This window comes from Canis aureus, chromosome 27 (assembly GCF_053574225.1).
Source record: "Canis aureus isolate CA01 chromosome 27, VMU_Caureus_v.1.0, whole genome shotgun sequence".
In the NCBI taxonomy this organism is placed as follows: Eukaryota; Metazoa; Chordata; class Mammalia; order Carnivora; family Canidae; genus Canis; species Canis aureus.
The window spans coordinates 41,844,234-41,863,959 of record NC_135637.1 but is presented as its reverse complement, the minus strand read 5'-3'; the positions used below and the strand labels follow the sequence as shown (position 1 = coordinate 41,863,959).

Here is a 19,726-nt window from a genome sequence, read left to right as displayed (position 1 = left end):
GAAAAGCTTGCTCATATTTGCTTGAAGACCGATTATGAGTCTGTTCCCAGCTCCGAATTCAGTGACCTCATCTTTGTGACCTAGTGGTGTAGTACCTAGAGTTTGGAAAGTGACAAATGCCACAAACCAGGGCTGCTTCTCTCAGAGAGATGGTTCAGAGATGGACAAAGATCGGTGGGCTTTCCTTCTGTTGAAATTTCCAATATAAGTCTGTACCACAAATTCCAATTTTGACATATTACCCTAAATCACAAGGAATCAACCTCATCTATTTATTCATAGATATTATTCAAAACCAGCTCTCCTTTGTATTAGTGTTATCCTGAGGGAAATACTAAGATTCTTAGATCCTCAAGAGTCCTTGATTAATTGTCAGAAAGAAGAAGTTTACATTTAATTTAGAATCATAGCCAGAGTAATTTCTAGGTTGCCTTATCAATAACAGGGCAAATTTTAATATTTTCTGAAATATCAAAAATATACATAAGGGACACTAGTTGTCTTTTGTAACCAGACATTATAATTCCTAAAAATATTATTTATTTCTTATCTGTCTTTTCTCATCATGCTATGAATATTCAAAACCTTATGTAAACATTATAATTATGTGGGCTTGGATGTAATAAAATCACTTTGTGTACTTTTAGAGATGAATTTATGTAAACAACTTTTCAAACCTAGCCCTCACTCTGACCTTCCCTCACCTCTACTTCCTACAGATTGTGGAGGAAGCGCTAAGTTGTACACCTCCTGTTGTTAGTTCTGCCGATTTCTTGGGCGTGTTCTGGGGAATAGGAGTGAAATAGGAAGATGGTCCTTGACGCCTAACAAATATAAACTGTTCAGTCATGAAGACAAATAAGCATGTGAAGATGCAAAAAAAAAAAAAAAAAAAAAGAAAAAAGAAAATTAAAAAAAAAAAGCATGTGAAGATGCAAACTATTATGCTATTCTTTTTTGTTTTTTCCTATTATGCTATTCTATCTCCTAGTATGTGTGTAACAATTAAGGAAAATTAGGTAAATGACTCAAACAACAACAACAACAACAAAAAACACTTTCAAGAAAAAAAAAATTCTAAAATTATTTAGGTCTACACAGGCTTGTTGCTTCTTTTTTCTCTTTTGAATAAAGGAATCTAACAGAATCAAATTCCTCCAGGATAAGTTCTAAATTTCTAGTCAGTGAAAGTCCATCTATCATCGGTGAACGGAAGCAAAACGAAGACCTCTGTGGTCTTAGGTACCTGAGTTAGGGTCAGAAAACTCAGGGCAACTCTAATTATGTTGGATTTTTTTTTTTCTTTCTCTCCTGCAAATACCTGATAAGGTAATGAAAGAGTCTTTAATGTATGTATCTATGAGTCAGTCTGGTAGGTGCTTCTAGCCTTTTTTTTATTTTTATTTTTTTTAAGCTACAAACCACTTGAATAGTGAATACATAAATGTAGGAAGTCTCTGTTCTGAGGCTCCTATGGCTCAACAGGAAATCAGAATCCGCATGCTTGTTCTATACTCACTTTAAAACCGAGATGCATACAATTTCATAATATTTGGTAGAGTCCACACCATTCCTGGCCCCACTCGGACAACCAATATTTAACTTAAATACACTTCTAAATAGGGAGCAGATCCTGAATGTGTTAGAAATCAGCATTCATCTCGTTCGATCAAGGAATAGTGGGCAATTAAACTATTTTACAGCAAGAAAGGCTTTGGTTAGGATAAAGGGATCGAAGCCCTTATCATCTGGCAGTGATGTTTCCATGCCTTCACTTGATCGTGATTTAAATATTTGCAGTTTTATAAAAATGTGTTTTGTAAACAAGTGCGGGTTACGACAATGAATGAATGATCTCTGAGTCAGGGATGAAAGAAAGTAAATATCCTTAAAGTTCCATGTGCTTAAAAAGAAATTAGTTCTTCCTTGCCATGTATTGATAGAAATTTCTACTTATTTAAATAATTAAATATTAAATAATTCATTCAAAGATAGTGGGTGTCTCTGGTCTGCCAGCCATCATGTTACAGTATGACTCCCAAGGGTTGGATATTGTGTTCCCATCATCTGGGGCCAGAGGTTTGGAGGCTTTGAATAAAGATGCTAAGGATCCAGGGACCGAGTCACCTGTTAAACACTGGAAGAAAGTTCCAGCTAGATCAAATCCCACAGGTGGCTGAATATTTCTTATGGCTTCCTTGATTCCATGTGGAAGATAATATGTATGCTTTTAAATTCCTGCATTTTGGCTTTTTATGCTGGAGGATTCTTTGTACCACCTGTAGTTCCTTGCACAGCTCGCTCGCAATCGTTAAATAGTGACTTATTTTTACAGGATCTAATTAAAGGCTTCACATAAGTTAATGTTTGATGTTAGCAAATGTGTAAATGACATGTGAAATAATAATGCACATAGAGAAAATACAAATTAAACAGTGACACTTGAATAACTTTTAAAAGAGATCTATTCTTCTTGCCAGCTATACCCCTAGTTTCTAAATCAATGAAATACTGTCTTATTTTTAAATACTTTTAACACTTAAATGATCTTAATTCCATAAAGGAAATAAGAGAAATGAAGAATGAACATGGGAGGAAGGAAGGAAGGAAGGAAAGAAGGAAGGAAGGAAGGAAGGAAGGAAGGAAGGAAGGAAGGAAGGAAGGAAGGAAGGAAGGAATGGGGGGTGTTAGTTTCTAATATGTCTTGGATTCTCACATAGCAATGAATGGAAATACAGACTTTGGGAAATCACATAAAATATTCATGCAGATAATTATGTTTAATTTATACTGCTCCCAATTTAGAATATTATTTCTTTTATCTAGAACAGTCTTGAGCAGTGGCCTTTTACTAGAAAAAGCGGAAGGTTCTTTTCATTTCGGTTATCTGAATTGCCGGGGGCTATGTTTTAAGATGAATTTTTAAGATCAAATCTGGTTCTAAACTGGGAGAAGAACTAAGGACTTCCATGGGCTGGCAATGTGCCATGTGCAGGAGACCTACTTTCATCTCCCTCCTCAAGTTATATCATACATACTAACGACAGATCGTGGGGAATCTCCACAGGTGTAGAGAGACTGTTGGTATTTTCCAGCACTATCTGTCTGTTTATAGAAAAGTGAAGAGGAGCAGGATGTGTCACCCCAAGATATGCCTCCCTGGCATAAGAATTAGGTTGGGCTGATTATGTTTTCACAACAGCAGACAACAGAGAAGCTCTGAAAACTAGGTACTTCCCTGTTGGAAGAGGGGTTTGCACTTGCACAGAAGTCTCCACCTGCAAGGGCATCCAAAGGGCATGACTAAATCTGGAGAAGTTCCCACAGGCATCTGCAGGACCACCACTCCTGCATTTCCTGTGCTTTGAAAACCTGACTCTCCCCTGCCCCCCACATATTCCTAGGGTTTGGCTGGAGATTCTATTTAAAGTGATAGCTTGGGCCATTTGGGAGAGTTATTCCGTTTTCCTGGTATCTGTATACAAAAAAAACAAAACAAAACAAAACAAAAAAAAACAAAAAACTGTTTGGGGTTATTTCCTGCTAATCTATTTTCTATTATATGGGGTCTCAGCCAAGAAGCTAGAAGGGTGGAAAGAAAATTATTTTCCTTCTCTGACAGAAGCTTCTTTAGTATTTTTTTTTCCAAGTAAAAACTCATACTCTATAGATCAAGACTTTTTAAGCAATGTCTTCTCTCAATATTGTAACCAAACCAATGTGAGTTGACCCCTTGGTGAGTCAGAAACTGCACCAGGTGAGTTGTCACGCAAAGAAAACTGTATTTGAAGCAAATAAGGAGATTGCAGAGAATGAATTCCAAAGGGTGGCTGTGTTCCTTTCATTTAGGGTTAGGATGAATATGTCCACAGGGTGCCTTGCCATCATATGTAAAGGCCAGCAGGAGGTGACACACGAGCCTCAAGGAAACCTGTCTGCACACACACTGTATATTGTGTGAATGGGGCTTGTGCTCCTCCTTGGGGTGGGGAGATTTTAGTATTCAAATGAGGTAAATGCAGTCATCCGCCCTTCTAGAGGTCATGCCATGGTCCACGTACACAGGTTCGAGTCAGGGGGTTCTGCTCAAACTGGTGGGGGTGGTTGGGGCCAGCTGCAGGTCTTGTCAGGGCAGGTCTTATCACTTGAAGGGTGGTTTCTGGTTTCCATTTGAGTTAAGAGAGAAGCTGGAGAAAAGAGCTCAGGGAAAGGTCGGTGAGTACAAGCAGGTGGGCTGTCAAGATGAGGTCTTAGGGTCTGGCTGGTGACAATGTGAGATAAAAGTCTACATTATGTATTTTGGTGATTATACATATACCCACCCTCATGCACTTGGATCCATGGGATGGAGTAGTAACAATGGCCCAAAGAAGCAGAGGACAGGGAGATTTGTTGTGGACAGACTAAAAAAAAAAGAGTTAAGATGAATGCTCCCCTGTCTAGTACAGTGACTTGGTGATGACATCGATATGGGGTAAGACTGGGTGGCACGCAAGTGGAGAAATAGTGCTTCTGGGTATTAAAACATTTTGCCACACCCATACCACATCAAAAACTGTCATTTATCTAATATTTTTTTTTTATGAACTTAGGTTGATTTGGTCTTTTGTAAAACTTCATGGTTGAGCAATCACAATTTTAAAGTGGTAGGTTTGATAAGCCAGTCGTGGTTTTTAAAATTTAACATAAATCCATGAATTCATGCCAATTAAGATTCTTTAACAAAATGGTGGTTGCCAGAAGAGTGGGGGATGGGCAAAATGGGCGAGGGGGAGTGGGAGACGCAAGTTTCTGGTTATGGAATTAATAAGCCGTGGGAATAAAAGGCACAGCATAAGGAATATAGTCAATGATTTTAGAGAAGTGCTGTTTGGTGACAGATGGTAGCGGCATGTGTGGTGAGCGCAGAGTAACATTATATGTTGAATCACTCTATTCTACATAGGAAACTAACACCACAGTGTATGTCAACTCTGCTTCAATAAAAAAGAAAAGATTTTTCTATTTTTTTAAAGATTTTATTTATTTGAGAGAGAGAGAATGAGCAGGGGGAGAGGCAGAGGGAGAAGCAGACTCCTTGCTGAGCAGGGAGCCCAATGTGGGGACTCGATCCCAGGACCCTGAGATCATGACCTGAGACAAAGGCACATGCTTCACTGATCGAGCCACCCAGGTGCTCCTAAAATTTAAGTTGCTTGGAATATCGTTAGAAAACAAAGAGAGAGCTGGGGTGGGAGTGGGGTGCAGGAATCACGGGCAGCTGTGTTTGCTCATTGGCCTCCTACAGGAGGAGTGAGATCATGTTGTACCTCAAGGGTGGGAGCGAGCTTCACAACTTGGAGTAAGCTTCCTGTGGACATTAGGCTCCTGTCCTGCACAGGGACTGGGGCTCTTCTTTGGTGATTCCATTTCAAAGGGATGGCCGTCAGGTCCTAGAGAAAGTGCTGGATTGTAAAACCAACAGATGTTGGAGCTGGAGAAAGATTGTCATCTCGAAGAGCAGAGAAAGGATTTACAGTTGCAAGTTTTCTAAAGTAAATGCTCGGATGCCTGTGTGGCTCAGTTGGTGAAGCATCTGCCTTGGGCTCGGGTCATGATCTCAAGGGCCCTGGGATTGAGTCCTCACATCGGGCTCCCTGCTTAGTGGGGAGACTGTGTCTCCATCTGCTCCTCCCCTTGCTCATGTGCATTCTCTGTCCATCTGTCTCTTTCATAAATAAGGTATAAATAAGGTATTTACCTTTAAATAAGGTAAATACGAGAGGTCTGGACCTATAATTGGGAAGAAACTTGTCTGTGGTCTAGTCAAGCTGAAGGGAATGTTAAGTCCATCTCATTGGTTTTTTTTGTTTCTTTTTTCTTTTCTTTTCTTTTCTTTTCTTTTCTTTTCTTTTCTTTTCTTTTCTTTTTTCTTTTTTCTTTCTTTTCTTTTCTTTTCTTTTCTTTTTTCTTTTTTCTTTCTTTTCTTTTCTTTTCTTTTCTTTTCTTTCTTTTCTTTTCTCTTTTCTTTTCTCTTTTCTTTTCTTTTCTTTTCTTTTCTTTTCTTTTCTTTTCTTTTCTTTTCTTTCTCTTTTCTTTTCTTTTCCTTTTTTTTGTCTCTCACAGGATCGTGCACAAAATCTGAATGAGCGACGAACCACCACCACCACTCTCACCGTGGATATTCTGGATGGCGATGACTTGGGTCCGATGTTTCTTCCCTGTGTCCTCGTGCCAAACACTCGTGATTGTCGCCCTCTCACCTACCAAGCTGCCATCCCTGAATTGAGAACTCCGGTAAATGTGCTCACATTCTTTCTCCTTGCCTGATACCTCCTTAACCTCAGTGAGATCCTGTTCAAATATTTTGCAGACACATTAGGTGGGGAGAGCAAAATTGGCTATATGAGTGTTGAAAGGTATTTATGTCTGACACCATTTTCAGAGAGTATGGCCAAGTTTGGCCACCATGCCTCCCCGCATCATTTACAAAATCCAAAGTGCCTCTTGAAACAGCCATTCGTTTGACATGGATTATTTTATTTTCTTCCAACTATCAATCATAACAGAGTTCAGTGGCCAACGTAGTCTAGGAAATTCAAAGAAATAACTTCAGCATTTCCTTAAATTCACCAAGTAAACACACATACAATCCTAAGTCAGAAGACACACAGGTCAACAGGGTACTTGTCAGCCTCTTAGTGTCCTTCAGTGTTATTGGGGATTGCGTTTGGCCGTTTGGAGGTGGAAGCTAGTGAATCCTGAATGCAAATATCTATGCCTTAGAGATCTGTTTTAAAGAAGCAGAAAAGTAAGGCATGAATATGCATCTTGCACGCTTGATTCTGCCTCTGTTTTGTTTTCGTTTTTGTTTTGCCTCTGTGTTTTACGATTCTAATAGAGCTATATGTTGCTGTCAGCATGGAATTCACACCTCAGACCTGCCTGGGTAATGAATATTTGTACCTGGAAGAGGGCAAATAGATATCCTGCTTAAACTAAAATATCAATTTCTCCCTTAAAAGTAAAAAATACATATACAATATATTAAAAGACATATATAATATATTCATAATACATAATACATATTTAATACATGTAAAATATCTATATAATATATTAAATTAAATATTTATATAATATATAAATATATCTATATTATAAATATATAATATATGAATATATAAATATCTATATATTTTATAAATAAAGTATATTTATAATATGTAATGCATATTTAATATATTATATATGTAAAATACATATATATAAAATACATGCATAATATATTAAATTAAATATGTACATGTAATCTACATATATAATATATTGAACATTTAATTATTAATATATTGTATTATATATTAATATGAAATAATATAGATTTAATATATATATATCAATTCTCTTTTAGAGAAGCCATATTCCTAGGAGGTGAATGTTTTTACTATTCCTCTGGGTGACATTTAGCTTTCTGGGTTTTAGTAACGTGGCTCATGATGTCAGAATTTGTGAGAAGATATTTGATTTTTTTTTTCCCTCAAATGTGTAAGAGCTGTGGTTTGGAGTATCCGCTCCATATTTGAGATGGTTAAAGTATCAAAAAAAATAAATTCCTTCTCCTGAATATAAATGTCATTGCATTCTATGCACTTCTATAAGTTCTTATCCAATGTTGCACATCTGAACCTTATTTTAAGATCTAATAGATCTTACACGGATGAGATTCGCTGTTGTCTCTTCCAACATAAATAACTGTAGGTCTAGTTGGCTTATCTGAATAAAAAATGCAAGGGGGAGGAAAAAAAAGAATAAATGTTATGATGTTCATTTAATGAAGAAAATAACATACATTTTCAGCTAAGGGAGTAATTTTGAGGACAGAAAGGGTAATGTAGACATTGTGTCCACAATAGACAGTTGTGTTGACAAATAGTTGTAGATCATCGTGTTGTCGACAATTGTGTCGACAAATAGTTGTAGATCACCTAAAGTTATATGTCGTGATGTGATTTTGTGGAAAGACTATTAATGATAGTGAACCTTATTTTTTTTTCTTTGAAAGACTTAATTATAAGGAATTATAAGGAAATATTTTTAGTATTGATTTATTGTTGAGTTAGTGTATATAGCTGTATACCAAAGAGGTCTCAAGAGAAGGGACATAGTGACACAGTGACTGGTGACGGTAGCTCAGTGTGGTGACTTTAAATGTATTTGATGGGGCACCTGGGTGGCTCAGTGGTTGAGTGTCTGCCTCTGAACCAGCTTGTGATCCCAGAGTCCTGGGATCAAGTCCTGCATCAGGGTCCCCACAGGGAGTCTCCTTCTCCCTCTGCCTGTGTCTCTGCCTCTCTCTGTGTGTCTCTCAGGAATAAATAAATAAAATCTTAAAAAAAAAAAATGTACTTGATGGCCTGTGAGAAGAGACAGGTCATTGCCTGACAAGCAGAGGGTATTTTGACTTTATAAAGCATCTCAGAGCATCCCTTCCTCTCTCTTCCAGAGGGGAGACTAAACATCTCTCTCACTCCTATGTGGTTTCACTGTATAGATGAGACCACGCTCCAGATTCGGGGGAATAAAAACAAATGATTCTAGTGACTAATGATTATACAGATTGTTCAGTTTGTCATGAACCGGGGTAAACTCTCATGGAATCCTGGAGTGTAGCTGCCATTATTATGGCCACTTGGTAGATGAGATCTCTGAGATACAGAGGTCATGTAACTTTCTTATAACCTTACAACTAATAAGGAAAATCTGTTTTCTTGTAAGATCATGTATCTTGAATGTTATGCTATAAAATCCAGAATGATCAAACTTTATGCTTCATCATCCCTTTTAACCGATCGACTCTGTCTTTTACATTCTGTGAAATGGAAAACTTTAATTTTACATATTTGAATACTAACGGCAAATATTTCTTTAATAAGGGGTGTATTTTTATTCCCATATAGGAAATGCTAAATATATTTACTTGCAAAATCAGGCACTTGTTCTGATTGTCAATCGCTGCATAAAAGCATGATCAAAACTCAGTGGCCTCAAATTACTATTTTTTAAATTTGCTCCTAAAAGCTGCAGTTTGGGCAGATTTGAGGGGACCCTGTCATTCTGCTGAGGCTCCTCACCTGAGGCCTGTGTACTGGTGTTAGGATGGTTCTGTTAACAAGTGGGTTCTGATCGTTGCCTGGAGCCCCAGCCAGGCTTGCGAGCTGGAGCTTCACCCCCACTCCCTGCGGTCTCCCCGAGGCTGTAGGGTTCCAGAACTAGCTTCCCAAGGGAATTACGCAGAACTTTTAGGAACTGGCCTTGCAATCTGCAGCGTCACTTCTATTCTAGGTAAACCCCTGCCAGATTCAAGGGCTAATAGTAGGTACCATCCTCTGATACGAGGAGTGTAGAGTCACATTGTAAGAGCATCTGGGGAAGGAAATCTTTTTCTGGCAATTGTCGGAAAATGAACTGTGCCAGAGTGCTGGCATCAGGTTTTCTGATGCTTCTCTGCACGCTGGATCCCCCTCAGCTCACTAGGTTTGAGAACCGGAGCTTGGTTTTGAGTTTCATATTCAAAATGCTTCATTTATGTCTGTCCTTTCGATTTTTAAAAAAAATCATTTTTTCCAAAGTTTCCTTTACCTATTTTGCTAAAATTTCTGGAAGTTTCAATAAATAAAATCTTGCTTTTCAGAGCGAGAGAACTAACCATTTATGTCAGCTAAACAAGACATGATGACTGTAATTACATACTTGCTGATCCTTTTCTGAACTAATTCTTCGAATTTTGAAAGCTTTGACACCTGCTCACCTTCTGTGTTGATGTGAAATTTTCCACCAATTACCTCAGTGGTATTCTTGACTTGAAAAACCGTTCTTAGCTCCACCACAATGCATGCGGAATTTATGAGCTCAGAAAAACTTTTAAAAGGAAATCTGGAACACTGTTTAACTCATGAAACAGGATATAATAAAAATAAAAATCTGCTATTTATTAAAGACAAACAATCACGTGTTTAACAATGAACTTATTTAATAAAGGTTTTATACATTTTTTCTACAACAGAAAATAGTCTTCAGCAAAAATTAATGTCTTCACAAACACAAAGATGAATATTATATTGAATTTGCAAATATATATCTGATTTTCGGGGGATAATAAAGCAATATGTAATTCTGTGCTACTTATTATTCATTTTTTTAATTTGATAAGTATGTACTGGCCCCCAATACATGATCGACTGTGTGCTAATTGAGGACATAAGTAAGATTCAATGAATGAAAAAAAAAAAAAAAGATGCGATGAATGCCTTCCAATAGTGTGTGGATTTATTCTTACTTTCTGACTCTAGGAAGTTGCTATTACGCCTATCTAGTTGAAATTTTCTGGTGTTATGGAAAAGATCCATAGAATTTGGAGAGCATAGAACCCACAGCTCCACTCTCTCTGTTTTCTGTTGAAGCATCAAGATACAGCAGATGCTCACACTTTCTTTCATGACTGAACAATTGATACTGTTTGGTTGGTTGGTTGTATTTTGCTCAGTAATTTGCCCCTAGAGAGGAAAACCATAGTATTAATATGATAATATTGACGTGTTTACTAGATGTGACCTCCCTTTATTTTGCCATGAAGATTCCAGTATTTTAGTGTGAGTGCTTGCGAGAAAAGCCATCCAGTAGCTAGGATCCACGCTGCAATGAGCTCCCTCATCCCAGTTGAGTTGGGCCCCAGGACCGCCTAACCACAGCACATGTACTATAATTGACTCAGAGAACACTGGTTTGGACGTAACTGTCAAAGCCAGCTCCTCCGCCGTATTTATGATGCTCTCTCCTTCCAGGGAGGCTTTCCCAGTTATTACAGGAGTGGCGGTGACCTGCAGTGATGTACAACATTGATAACCTCCTCTCCACCCATGCTCGTTAAATGATCCAGGAATGTCCTCCTCTCATCTTTTATGAAACTACTGGCTCTTCTCCTCCCCTTCATAGCCCTGTATTTTATCTCCTACATCTTTGATGACTTTTTTTTTTCCAATTAAACCTCTCTGCTTGAATTTTTACCTATATATTTGCTTTATTATTATTATTATTATTATTTGCTTATTAAATCTTAGCAATTTTCCAGACTTCTATCCCTTAATTTTTTTTCCACCATAGTGTTCACTAAGATTCATCAAACCTCTACCGGGGGGGTTCTATTTTTCTTCAAATAGGGATGATCTGTATGTGGTGGAGGTGTTTTCTGACTTGGAATCTTTCCTGACCTCCAAGCTTGCATTTCTCACCTTTTATAGATATTTTTACCTGTGTTTTCCACAGATGCCTCATTACTCTTTTTTTATTTTTATTTTTTTTTCCTCATTACTCTTTTTAATGCATTTGTTCTTCTCTTGTGTCACCTCTTGTCACCCTTGGGACCATTGTGGATTCAGATCTTAACTTTACTGCCCCCATCCCAAACTGGATCAGTTGCCACAGTTCCCTTCCGCACTGTCTATGAGATGTCACTCATATATATGTGATGCCTAGTTTCACTGCCAAAGTACAATTTGGAAGACATACCCATGGGGGGCCTGGGTGGCTCAGTTGCCTGAGTCTCTGACTCTTGATTTTGGCTCAAGTCACGGTCATGGGATTGAGCCTGCATCAGGCTTCCCATTCGGCAGGTAGCCTGCTTGAGATTCTTTCCCCCTCCTTCTGCCTCTGTCCCTTCCCAGCTTTCATGCTATTAAATAAATAAATACATACATAAATACATAAATTCTTTTTTAAAAAAAGGCATACTCCTAACTCTAGACCCCTGACCATCATCTCACTGAAGGCCGTTATGTTTTTGAAATATAATTCTGATCTGATCTTTCACTGTTAAAATAAAAAAGCTTCAATATTTCCATCCTAGACCAAATGGGCTCTACAGCTTTTAGCATGTCACTTAGAGTAATTTTACATCCAACACTTCGAGTCTCATGTTTTGTAACTTGCTTAGCGCAACCTGCCTAGCAATGCAGAGCTTCGCTTCTGAACTTCTCTGACAACCACCCTCTCTTCTCTCCACTCTGTTCTATATACTAAGCTTATATTTGTTATTCAAGGCTCATCTCAGTTAATCGGACGTGCCGGGACCCCAGATTTAAGTCTTTCCACCTTCCTATGTACTCCTATTGGAAATCCCAAACTCGTAGTGTGCTACATAGTTGTCTGCCCATTTCTTTCTCACTAGACCATGCAATCTTTAATTTCCTATTGGTCATTATATCCTAGTGTGCCATGCACCTGCTTTGCATAGTAATTTTTCAGTAAGTGTTCAATTGGACTCATCCATCAATTAAAATTTTGGTAAATACATACTATGCACTGAGATAGTAGATAAAAATATAAACAAGCATGGCTCTTGCCTTTTTGCTCACAATGGGAGTGTTTTTATAAAAAATATGCATATGTAAACAGCATATATGTATGTTTTATAAATGTAGATGATGTGGAACTTGGGTATAGAAGTATTTTTCAGTATATATTATCCAAAAATCAGCCACAATACATATAAATATTTAACACACTTACGGTATTTTCAAATATGAAGAGAGTGGCAAGCACAGCTGTACTTGGTCATTATCCGTCAAGTCTAATAGGTACTCTAGGTAATGTAAGCGTATTTCTCCATTGCCATAGAGAGTTCCAGTTTATAACTGTCCCAGCACATTGTTCATAATATCTCCTTTTCCTTTCAGCAACGTCCCAAATATTAAATGGTATCTCCTCTCAGTCTTTAGGCCGGTTTTTCAAAATACGATCTGCAGAGCTCTTTCTAAGGCAACATGTTGATGGATTAAGAAACAATTGGCAACTGCCAAACTTCCCATAACCTTTTAATGAGGAGACTGTCACAGTAGGTTGAAGGGGACAATGATAAATAATACATGTAGAGTGAACGTACTGCAGCACGACCAGGCCATTCCCTCGCCAACGGCCTCACGCGCACACGCCACCACCCATAAATGATCAAAGAAGCTACAGATCCAATGGAGAAACACTAGCTAAAAGCCAAACACACAAACAGAAACTAGAACTTAGCAAATAGTACATCGACTAAGGCATCACGTTGTGGTAATTCTGAACGTGCCACGTGAAATTATAAGTGAGCAAAAGAATCGATTGTCCTTTTAATCACTGGCCAAAATTTACATTGAAGAGGCTCAACTGTGATTGTATCTCCATGGATAAGACAGTGTGAAGATATTTTCCAATATTTGGAACAGTTAATGAAACACAATAGGAGGGATTGAGTTTATTATTCACATCAGTTAGAGGGAAAAAGTCACTTCTTGTCTCAGTAAAAGGGAAGTCGGACTCTTCTTGGTGAAGAGATTGTATTTTAAATGAACACTGGAGATGAGTTTTCCTATGGAAAAGCGATAAAGAGAAGAGACAGTGGCATTCCCCTTGGGTGTGATGCCTATAACTGCATGAACGTCTTTTCTGGGACCCTGAGGGACAGTTTACAGATGTAGGACAGTCCGTGAGAACCTGGAGTCCAGTGTGAACCCTGCGTGCTGTTGCAAACACTCCTTAATATCTCTAAATCCCAGTTTGAATTTGTCTTCTCTAAAATGGCATCAATAATATCTAATATAGGGGGTTCTGTGAGAAAAGAAGATTCATGCAGCACGCTTAACTTGTTCCTAGCAGAGTAGGGAGTTAGTTATTAGCCCCTGATATGATCATTGCCCTGGAGTTCCCTTTACTGGGCTGTGTCTTTACTCAGAGACTCATGGGAGGAAGTCGCTAATTCACACTAGTTGTTAAATGTCTAGCTATTTTTAAGTGAAATTCCAGCTTTAGACACTGAATTGTGTATGTTCTGATTGTGTTATTCGTAAGTAATTCAGTACGGTCCTTTAAAAAAAATTCAGTACCTTTATGGAGAAGAACAGTAGATTCATTTTTTTTTAAATAAACAGATTTGGCACAGTCCCCACTTGTGCTGAATTAATTATGTCGTGTATTATTGCTTTGGGAAGAGGCAGCGGCTGATGCAAAATGCCACAAGGTAATTCTGCGAGCCAAAAATATATCAATGGATCAGATCGTAATAGTGCACCAGGGGAGCAAGTATCCTGCTCCTTTTATGAATACAAAAACAATGGATTCAATAAAGTCTTTCAAATTGTCCCACGAAAGCCTTCTGTTCTGCAGAGGTGCCTCTGGTCTTCAGCTGCCATTAAAAATAGGACGTCCATTCTGTACAATATTTAAAATTCTGCTTTAGTTACACATGCTAATTTAGACATTTTTGTATTATTTATTTTCATTTTAAAAGGACCGGTGGCTAATTGTAAATTGTGAGGAATTTTTATTATTATTATTATTATTATTATTATTATTATTATTATTATACACATTAAACATTGGAACCCAGCAATCCTCAAAGATCGATTTCCGGGATGTCCATTAGTAATCTGATGTATGCCTTTCCAAATATCTGGAGCCTGCTGATGGCAATTCAGGTTTGTGGGTGGTGGTTGTTGTTTTCAAACAAACCCAAGGACTCTGATTCCTATCAAAGTGATGTGAGGGATATTCACTGGCGCCTCCTAGAATCCCGTGGTGGCCTGTTTAAAGGGGTTTATAATGGAGATGGGAAAGCACAAGACAAAACTGTGTGTTGTGGGTAGATCGTGTGGTTTGCGTCTGACTAGGGGACAGGAGGGACTTCTGTGACCCCATACTCAGATGTGTAGTTGGAGGAGACAGCACCTGCTTGATGTAGCTTGAACCACATTCTCGCTCTTTGTCTAGAAGGGATAGAGCCTGTGATGGTGACTTTTATGTGTTAACTTGGCTCAGCTATGGGACCCACATACTTGGTGAAATGTGTCTGGATGTTGCTTCGAAGGCATTTTTCACGGGTGATTAACATGTAAATGAGTAGACTTCCAGTAAACAGATCACCCTCTGTAATATGCGTGGGCCTCATCCAATCAGTTGATGGTTTTAGGATTAAAGACTGACTTTCCCCAAAGATGAGGGAATTTTGCCAGCAGGTGTCTTTGGTTTCAAACTGTAATACTATTCCCTGGATCTCCAGCTGTCTGACTTGCCCAGCATATTTTGGACGTGGTAGCTTCCACTATTGTGGCACAAACCCCCTCCTTAAAATGAATCTCTCTGGGGAAGCCCTGGGTGGCTCAGTGGTTTAGCGCCGCCTTTGGCCCAGGGCCTGATTCTGGAGTGCTAGGATTGAGTCCCACGCCGGGCTCCCTGCAGGGAGCCTGCTTCTCCCTCTGCCTGTGTCTCTGCCTCTCTCTCTCTCATGAATAAATAAATAAAGTCTTTTTAAAAATAAATAAAATGGATCTTTCTATATATAAATAGATATATAGATAAATAGGTAGACATAGATGTCTGTATAATATCTCTCTGTGTCTCTCTGTCCATGTCTCTCTCTTCCTTTTTTTTTTTAGTTTTATTTATTGATTCATGAGAGACACAGAGAGAGGCAGAGACACAAGCAGAGGAAGAAGCAGGCTCCATGCAGGGAGCCCGACATGGGACTCCATTCCAGGACCCCAGGGTCACACCCTAAGCTGAAGGCAGATGCTAACCACTGAGCCACCCGGGTGTCCCTGTCTCCCTCTTTCTGGAGAGAAGTGCACACAAATACCATATTTTGTCCTGTTCTGTTTCCCTGGACAACCCTAATAGAATCCCTGATGAAAGTGTCCAGTAGGCAAAGGTAATTTCTCTAAGACAGAGATACTATTAAGAAGGGGAAATAGATCCTGGGTCAACCCACACATGTAAGGCAAATACACAATCAAACCATGACAAATTCTCGCCTAGAGTCCACGGCAGTCAGCTGTTACATCTTCCTGAAATCTAGTCATAATGGTATTTTTTTGAAAAAAAAGACATCAGATATGTCACTTTCCTACTTCGATGCTGTGATAGTTCCTCACTAAATGACTGTGTCAGTGTCTTCCTATCATGCTTATTACAGTCCTCCCAGCCTTTTATTACCAGCTGTGTAGACTGAATCCTCGTAAACCCCCAAACTCACATGAACAAACCTGTTTACCAGTGTGATGCTGTTCGGAGGTGATTGGGTCCAGGGCAGAGCCACCATGAATGTGATTAGGGTGCTTGTGCAAGAGAGCCTTCCTGCCTCTCACACGGAAGGACACAGGGAGCCATCTGTGAGCCGCGATGTGGTTCTGACGCTGACCGGGCAGTGCCTTGTTCTTGGGCCTCCAGCCTCTAGAACTGTGAGCAATAAATACCTATTATTTATAAGCCCCCACAGTCCATAATGAGATGGCATCAATCCCTGATGGCAGCCCTCCACCTGCTTCCTGGCCTTCTTTCTCTCCTCTATCCTGTCATTCTCTTTCAGTGGGGGCATGTGCCCTTTTCTGCCTCTTTCTGGAATGTTCTCTTCTGATATTGTCCTGTGTCTGGCTCTTTTAGTGATTTGGTTTCAGCTCATATGTCACCTCCTCAGAGAAGCCTTCCCTGACCACACAATGTATCTTGCCTCCCCCATGGATTTAATAAGATGTGACCTTGTTTTATTTTCTGCAAATCACTTTTCTATGTGGAAAATTTTTGGACTTTTATTTGTTTGATTGATTAATGTCTGTCTGGTTCCTCAAAACTCTTCATACTCTATGAAAAGGACCTTGCCTATCTTCTTTGTTATGTTACCCAAACTCCTAGAACAGTGCCTCAAATGTAAGACAATCAGTAAATATTTACTTATTGAAATGAATTGAGATTTTTATTTTCATGAAGTATATCTTAATGAATGACTGCGTAAAAATAATAGCTGCATAGTGTGTCTTTGTATGAATGCACCTAAATTTTTTTGAATGCACCTAAATTTAGTATCTCTCTCCCTTTTTTAAAGATTAAATATATATAGAGAGAATGCTAGAAGGGGAGGGGGCAGAGGGAGAAGCAGACTCCCTGCTCAGTGCAGAGCCCAATGCGGGGCTCAATCTTACAACCCTGAGATCATGATCTTAACTGAAACTGAGAGTCAGACACCCAACTGAGCCACCCAGGTGCCCCTATTTATCTTTTTTTCTGTTTTGGAATTTTGCATCAATATTACTTGAAAACAAGTTTAAAAAATACCTATGTGAAAATTTTTCTCCTCTAAGAAGCACATTTTCATCTGGTATGTTTTCTTATGAGCAAAATCAACATTGTGTCACATATCCCTTCATTTAGTTCCTCTTGATAATAATTAATAATGAAGGGCATGCTAATGTAGCTCAATAGTTCAAACTGTCTTGAGATGTATGAGGGGCTACAAGATGACTATAAAACAGGGAGTTCAACTCAGTGAGGTCACCAGAAAAATAATTAAGTAAATAATACTAGGAAGTGTGATAAATACAGCTTGTAAAATTTTACACATACAGCTTCATTTTTCAGAAACATCAAGGGTGTGGAGCTGGCTTTTTGGTAAGGCTTCTTCTGAAAGCATATTATTTCTCTGCTACCACAGCAGAGACCCCTTTGATTTGTAGGTGGCCTAATAGTCATCCTTCTGACTTGTAATTTATTTACTAATATCATCTGCAAAGACACTCAAAGGAAGGAATAGGAAAAATAGATCATGGGAAAAACACCTGATTTATTGACTCCCCGGATGACGTTAGGTCATATGCCTTCAAAATCTTCCGAGGAAATCTCACATAAGCCACTGTAACCTCCAGTCCCTGCTTCCGCCGTCGCTTCCTACAGCCCATCCTTCACCTGGCAGTCAGGGTGATCTTTCAAAAGCATCAATCAACTCAAGTCACGTCTGTGCTTAAAATACTCCAATGACTTCTGATTATGGTGAGAATAAAATCCCAGTGGTGGAATATGCCTTACAAGGCCACACATAATTTAACTCCCCCGTCTTTGTTGTTCTTGTGCCAGGACTTTTATCCTGTTTCTGGAACTTCTGAGTTTCTTCTCATGTCCAAAGTCTGCCATTCACTCCGTTATAAAACACGTCTTTCAGACCTTCCAGTGGTTGACACGTTCTCATCAATCAAATCCAGGTTTCAGGAAAAAAGTATCACGTCCTCAAAGAGACCTTTCCTGACAACCCTCCCTGCGGTAGATTTTCTTTAAACAACAACACATCCATATGGATTGATAGTAGGGTTTTGTGCATTTCCAGTTGCTAGAGAAAGGTGAATAAAATTTATAAGAGCTCTGTTGTGTTTTCAGTGGGAATTTGTTGAAGCTTGCAGCTGTTTTGTGGCAATGTTGATGATTTAAGGTGAGACAATGGTATCGGTTAGTAAGTAACACACTTGATAGCTGTTTTCATCTTAATGAAATTGAAAACAGACCTTCTATATCAAGATAATCAAAGAATGATTATTTTAGGTACTGCAGACATTTTCACTGATAGTGTCAAAAAGTTGTAATAAATGCCCAAAGAACTTTATTTATTTATTTATTTATTTATTTTTATTTTTTGTCCCGAAGAACTTTAAATCCATTGTCGGTAAAATCTTGGCAGACGATTTATCTGAAAGAGACTCGGAGTAAAGCACACGCATACACACAACCCTCATTCCTAAAAAATTATTCTTAAGGTGACATTTTCACATGAGAGAAAAAGGAGGAAATGTAGAATGATTTAAGAATGTCTCTGCCAGGAAGCGTCTCTTTAATTTGATTTGAGGGTCATATAAAAGTGTTTGCATTTATCAGCATGGCATGCATGCATTGTGTTCAAGAGTTATTTTAAACATCCCTTCCTACTCAGAATGCTTATTTCTCAGTCTGGTTGCTTTGATATGCAGTGTCATAAATAAGGAACTTCTTGGATTGAACACTTAAGTTATAAATGTTTTCTGTGTTCAGAAGCAATTTTATACCACATATTGTTTAAGGAGTGTATATACCAGATTGATAACTCACATTGTGTCCTTATAAATTACATTTAGTCGTATAAAGTATGTGTGATGCGACTTTCAGTTCTGTTGCTCTAGATTTGGAGTTCTCGTTATTTTCACTAGGAAATAGAAGTGCGTTACTACACGAGGAAATCTGCAGAGGGGTTTCAGGTGCTCGTACATATTAGGGATAAAAGAGCATAAGGGGATTCTCTCTCTATATCTCTGTCTATATCTATATCTATATCATCATCTATATCTACATCTGTATCTATATCTGTATCTGTATTTATATCATTCTAGAGTGAGGCATTTTTCTCTGGGGAAAGAAAACATATAAAGGGATTCCTATTGGAGGGACAGCAAGAAGTCACCCAGAAGAAAGTCTCTGAAGGGTAATTGCCCTGCTGCTGTGCTGCTCACCTGCTAGGCAGGTGGTGAGAGCAGCTCTGAGCCAAGGGCTGTGCTAGTTCCAAAGGAACTTTTCTCTCAAGCCTCAGTACCGGAGTAGAATAGAAGCTAGGGCAAATACATTATTCAATTTTTTTCTTTTTTTTTTTTATTACTTATATGTAACTGGATTAAATTTAAGCAGGGGAAAATAATGTCTACTCTTTTTAAGTTAAATAAGTTGTAAAAAAAATAACTTGTAATATTTTCTCAAAGAGTGGCCTGAGGCCAGAGGAAGAGCCAACGAGTGGAATGCCTCCTTTGTGTGAGACGTGTTATATAAAGTTTCTGATCACAACAAAGAATCATTAAAACTCAGAATCCGTAGTAACAGAACTGAAGTACACATCACGCACGCTTTTATATGTTACACTTCTTTTTCTGGATAC

The 19,726-nt window shown here is 38.6% G+C and overlaps 1 protein-coding gene across 2 annotated transcripts in view; it reads left to right on the top strand.

Moving 5' to 3' along the window:
* PCDH15 (protocadherin related 15) overlaps positions 1–19,726 on the top strand; it is an 869,139-nt gene that overhangs the window by 417,108 nt on the left and 432,305 nt on the right. For both annotated transcript variants that reach the window (XM_077874888.1, XM_077874887.1), the window contains exon 9: positions 6,106–6,276. In XM_077874888.1, coding sequence (XP_077731014.1) covers positions 6,106–6,276 — 171 coding nt within the window. The remainder of the gene's footprint in view (positions 1–6,105; positions 6,277–19,726) is intronic.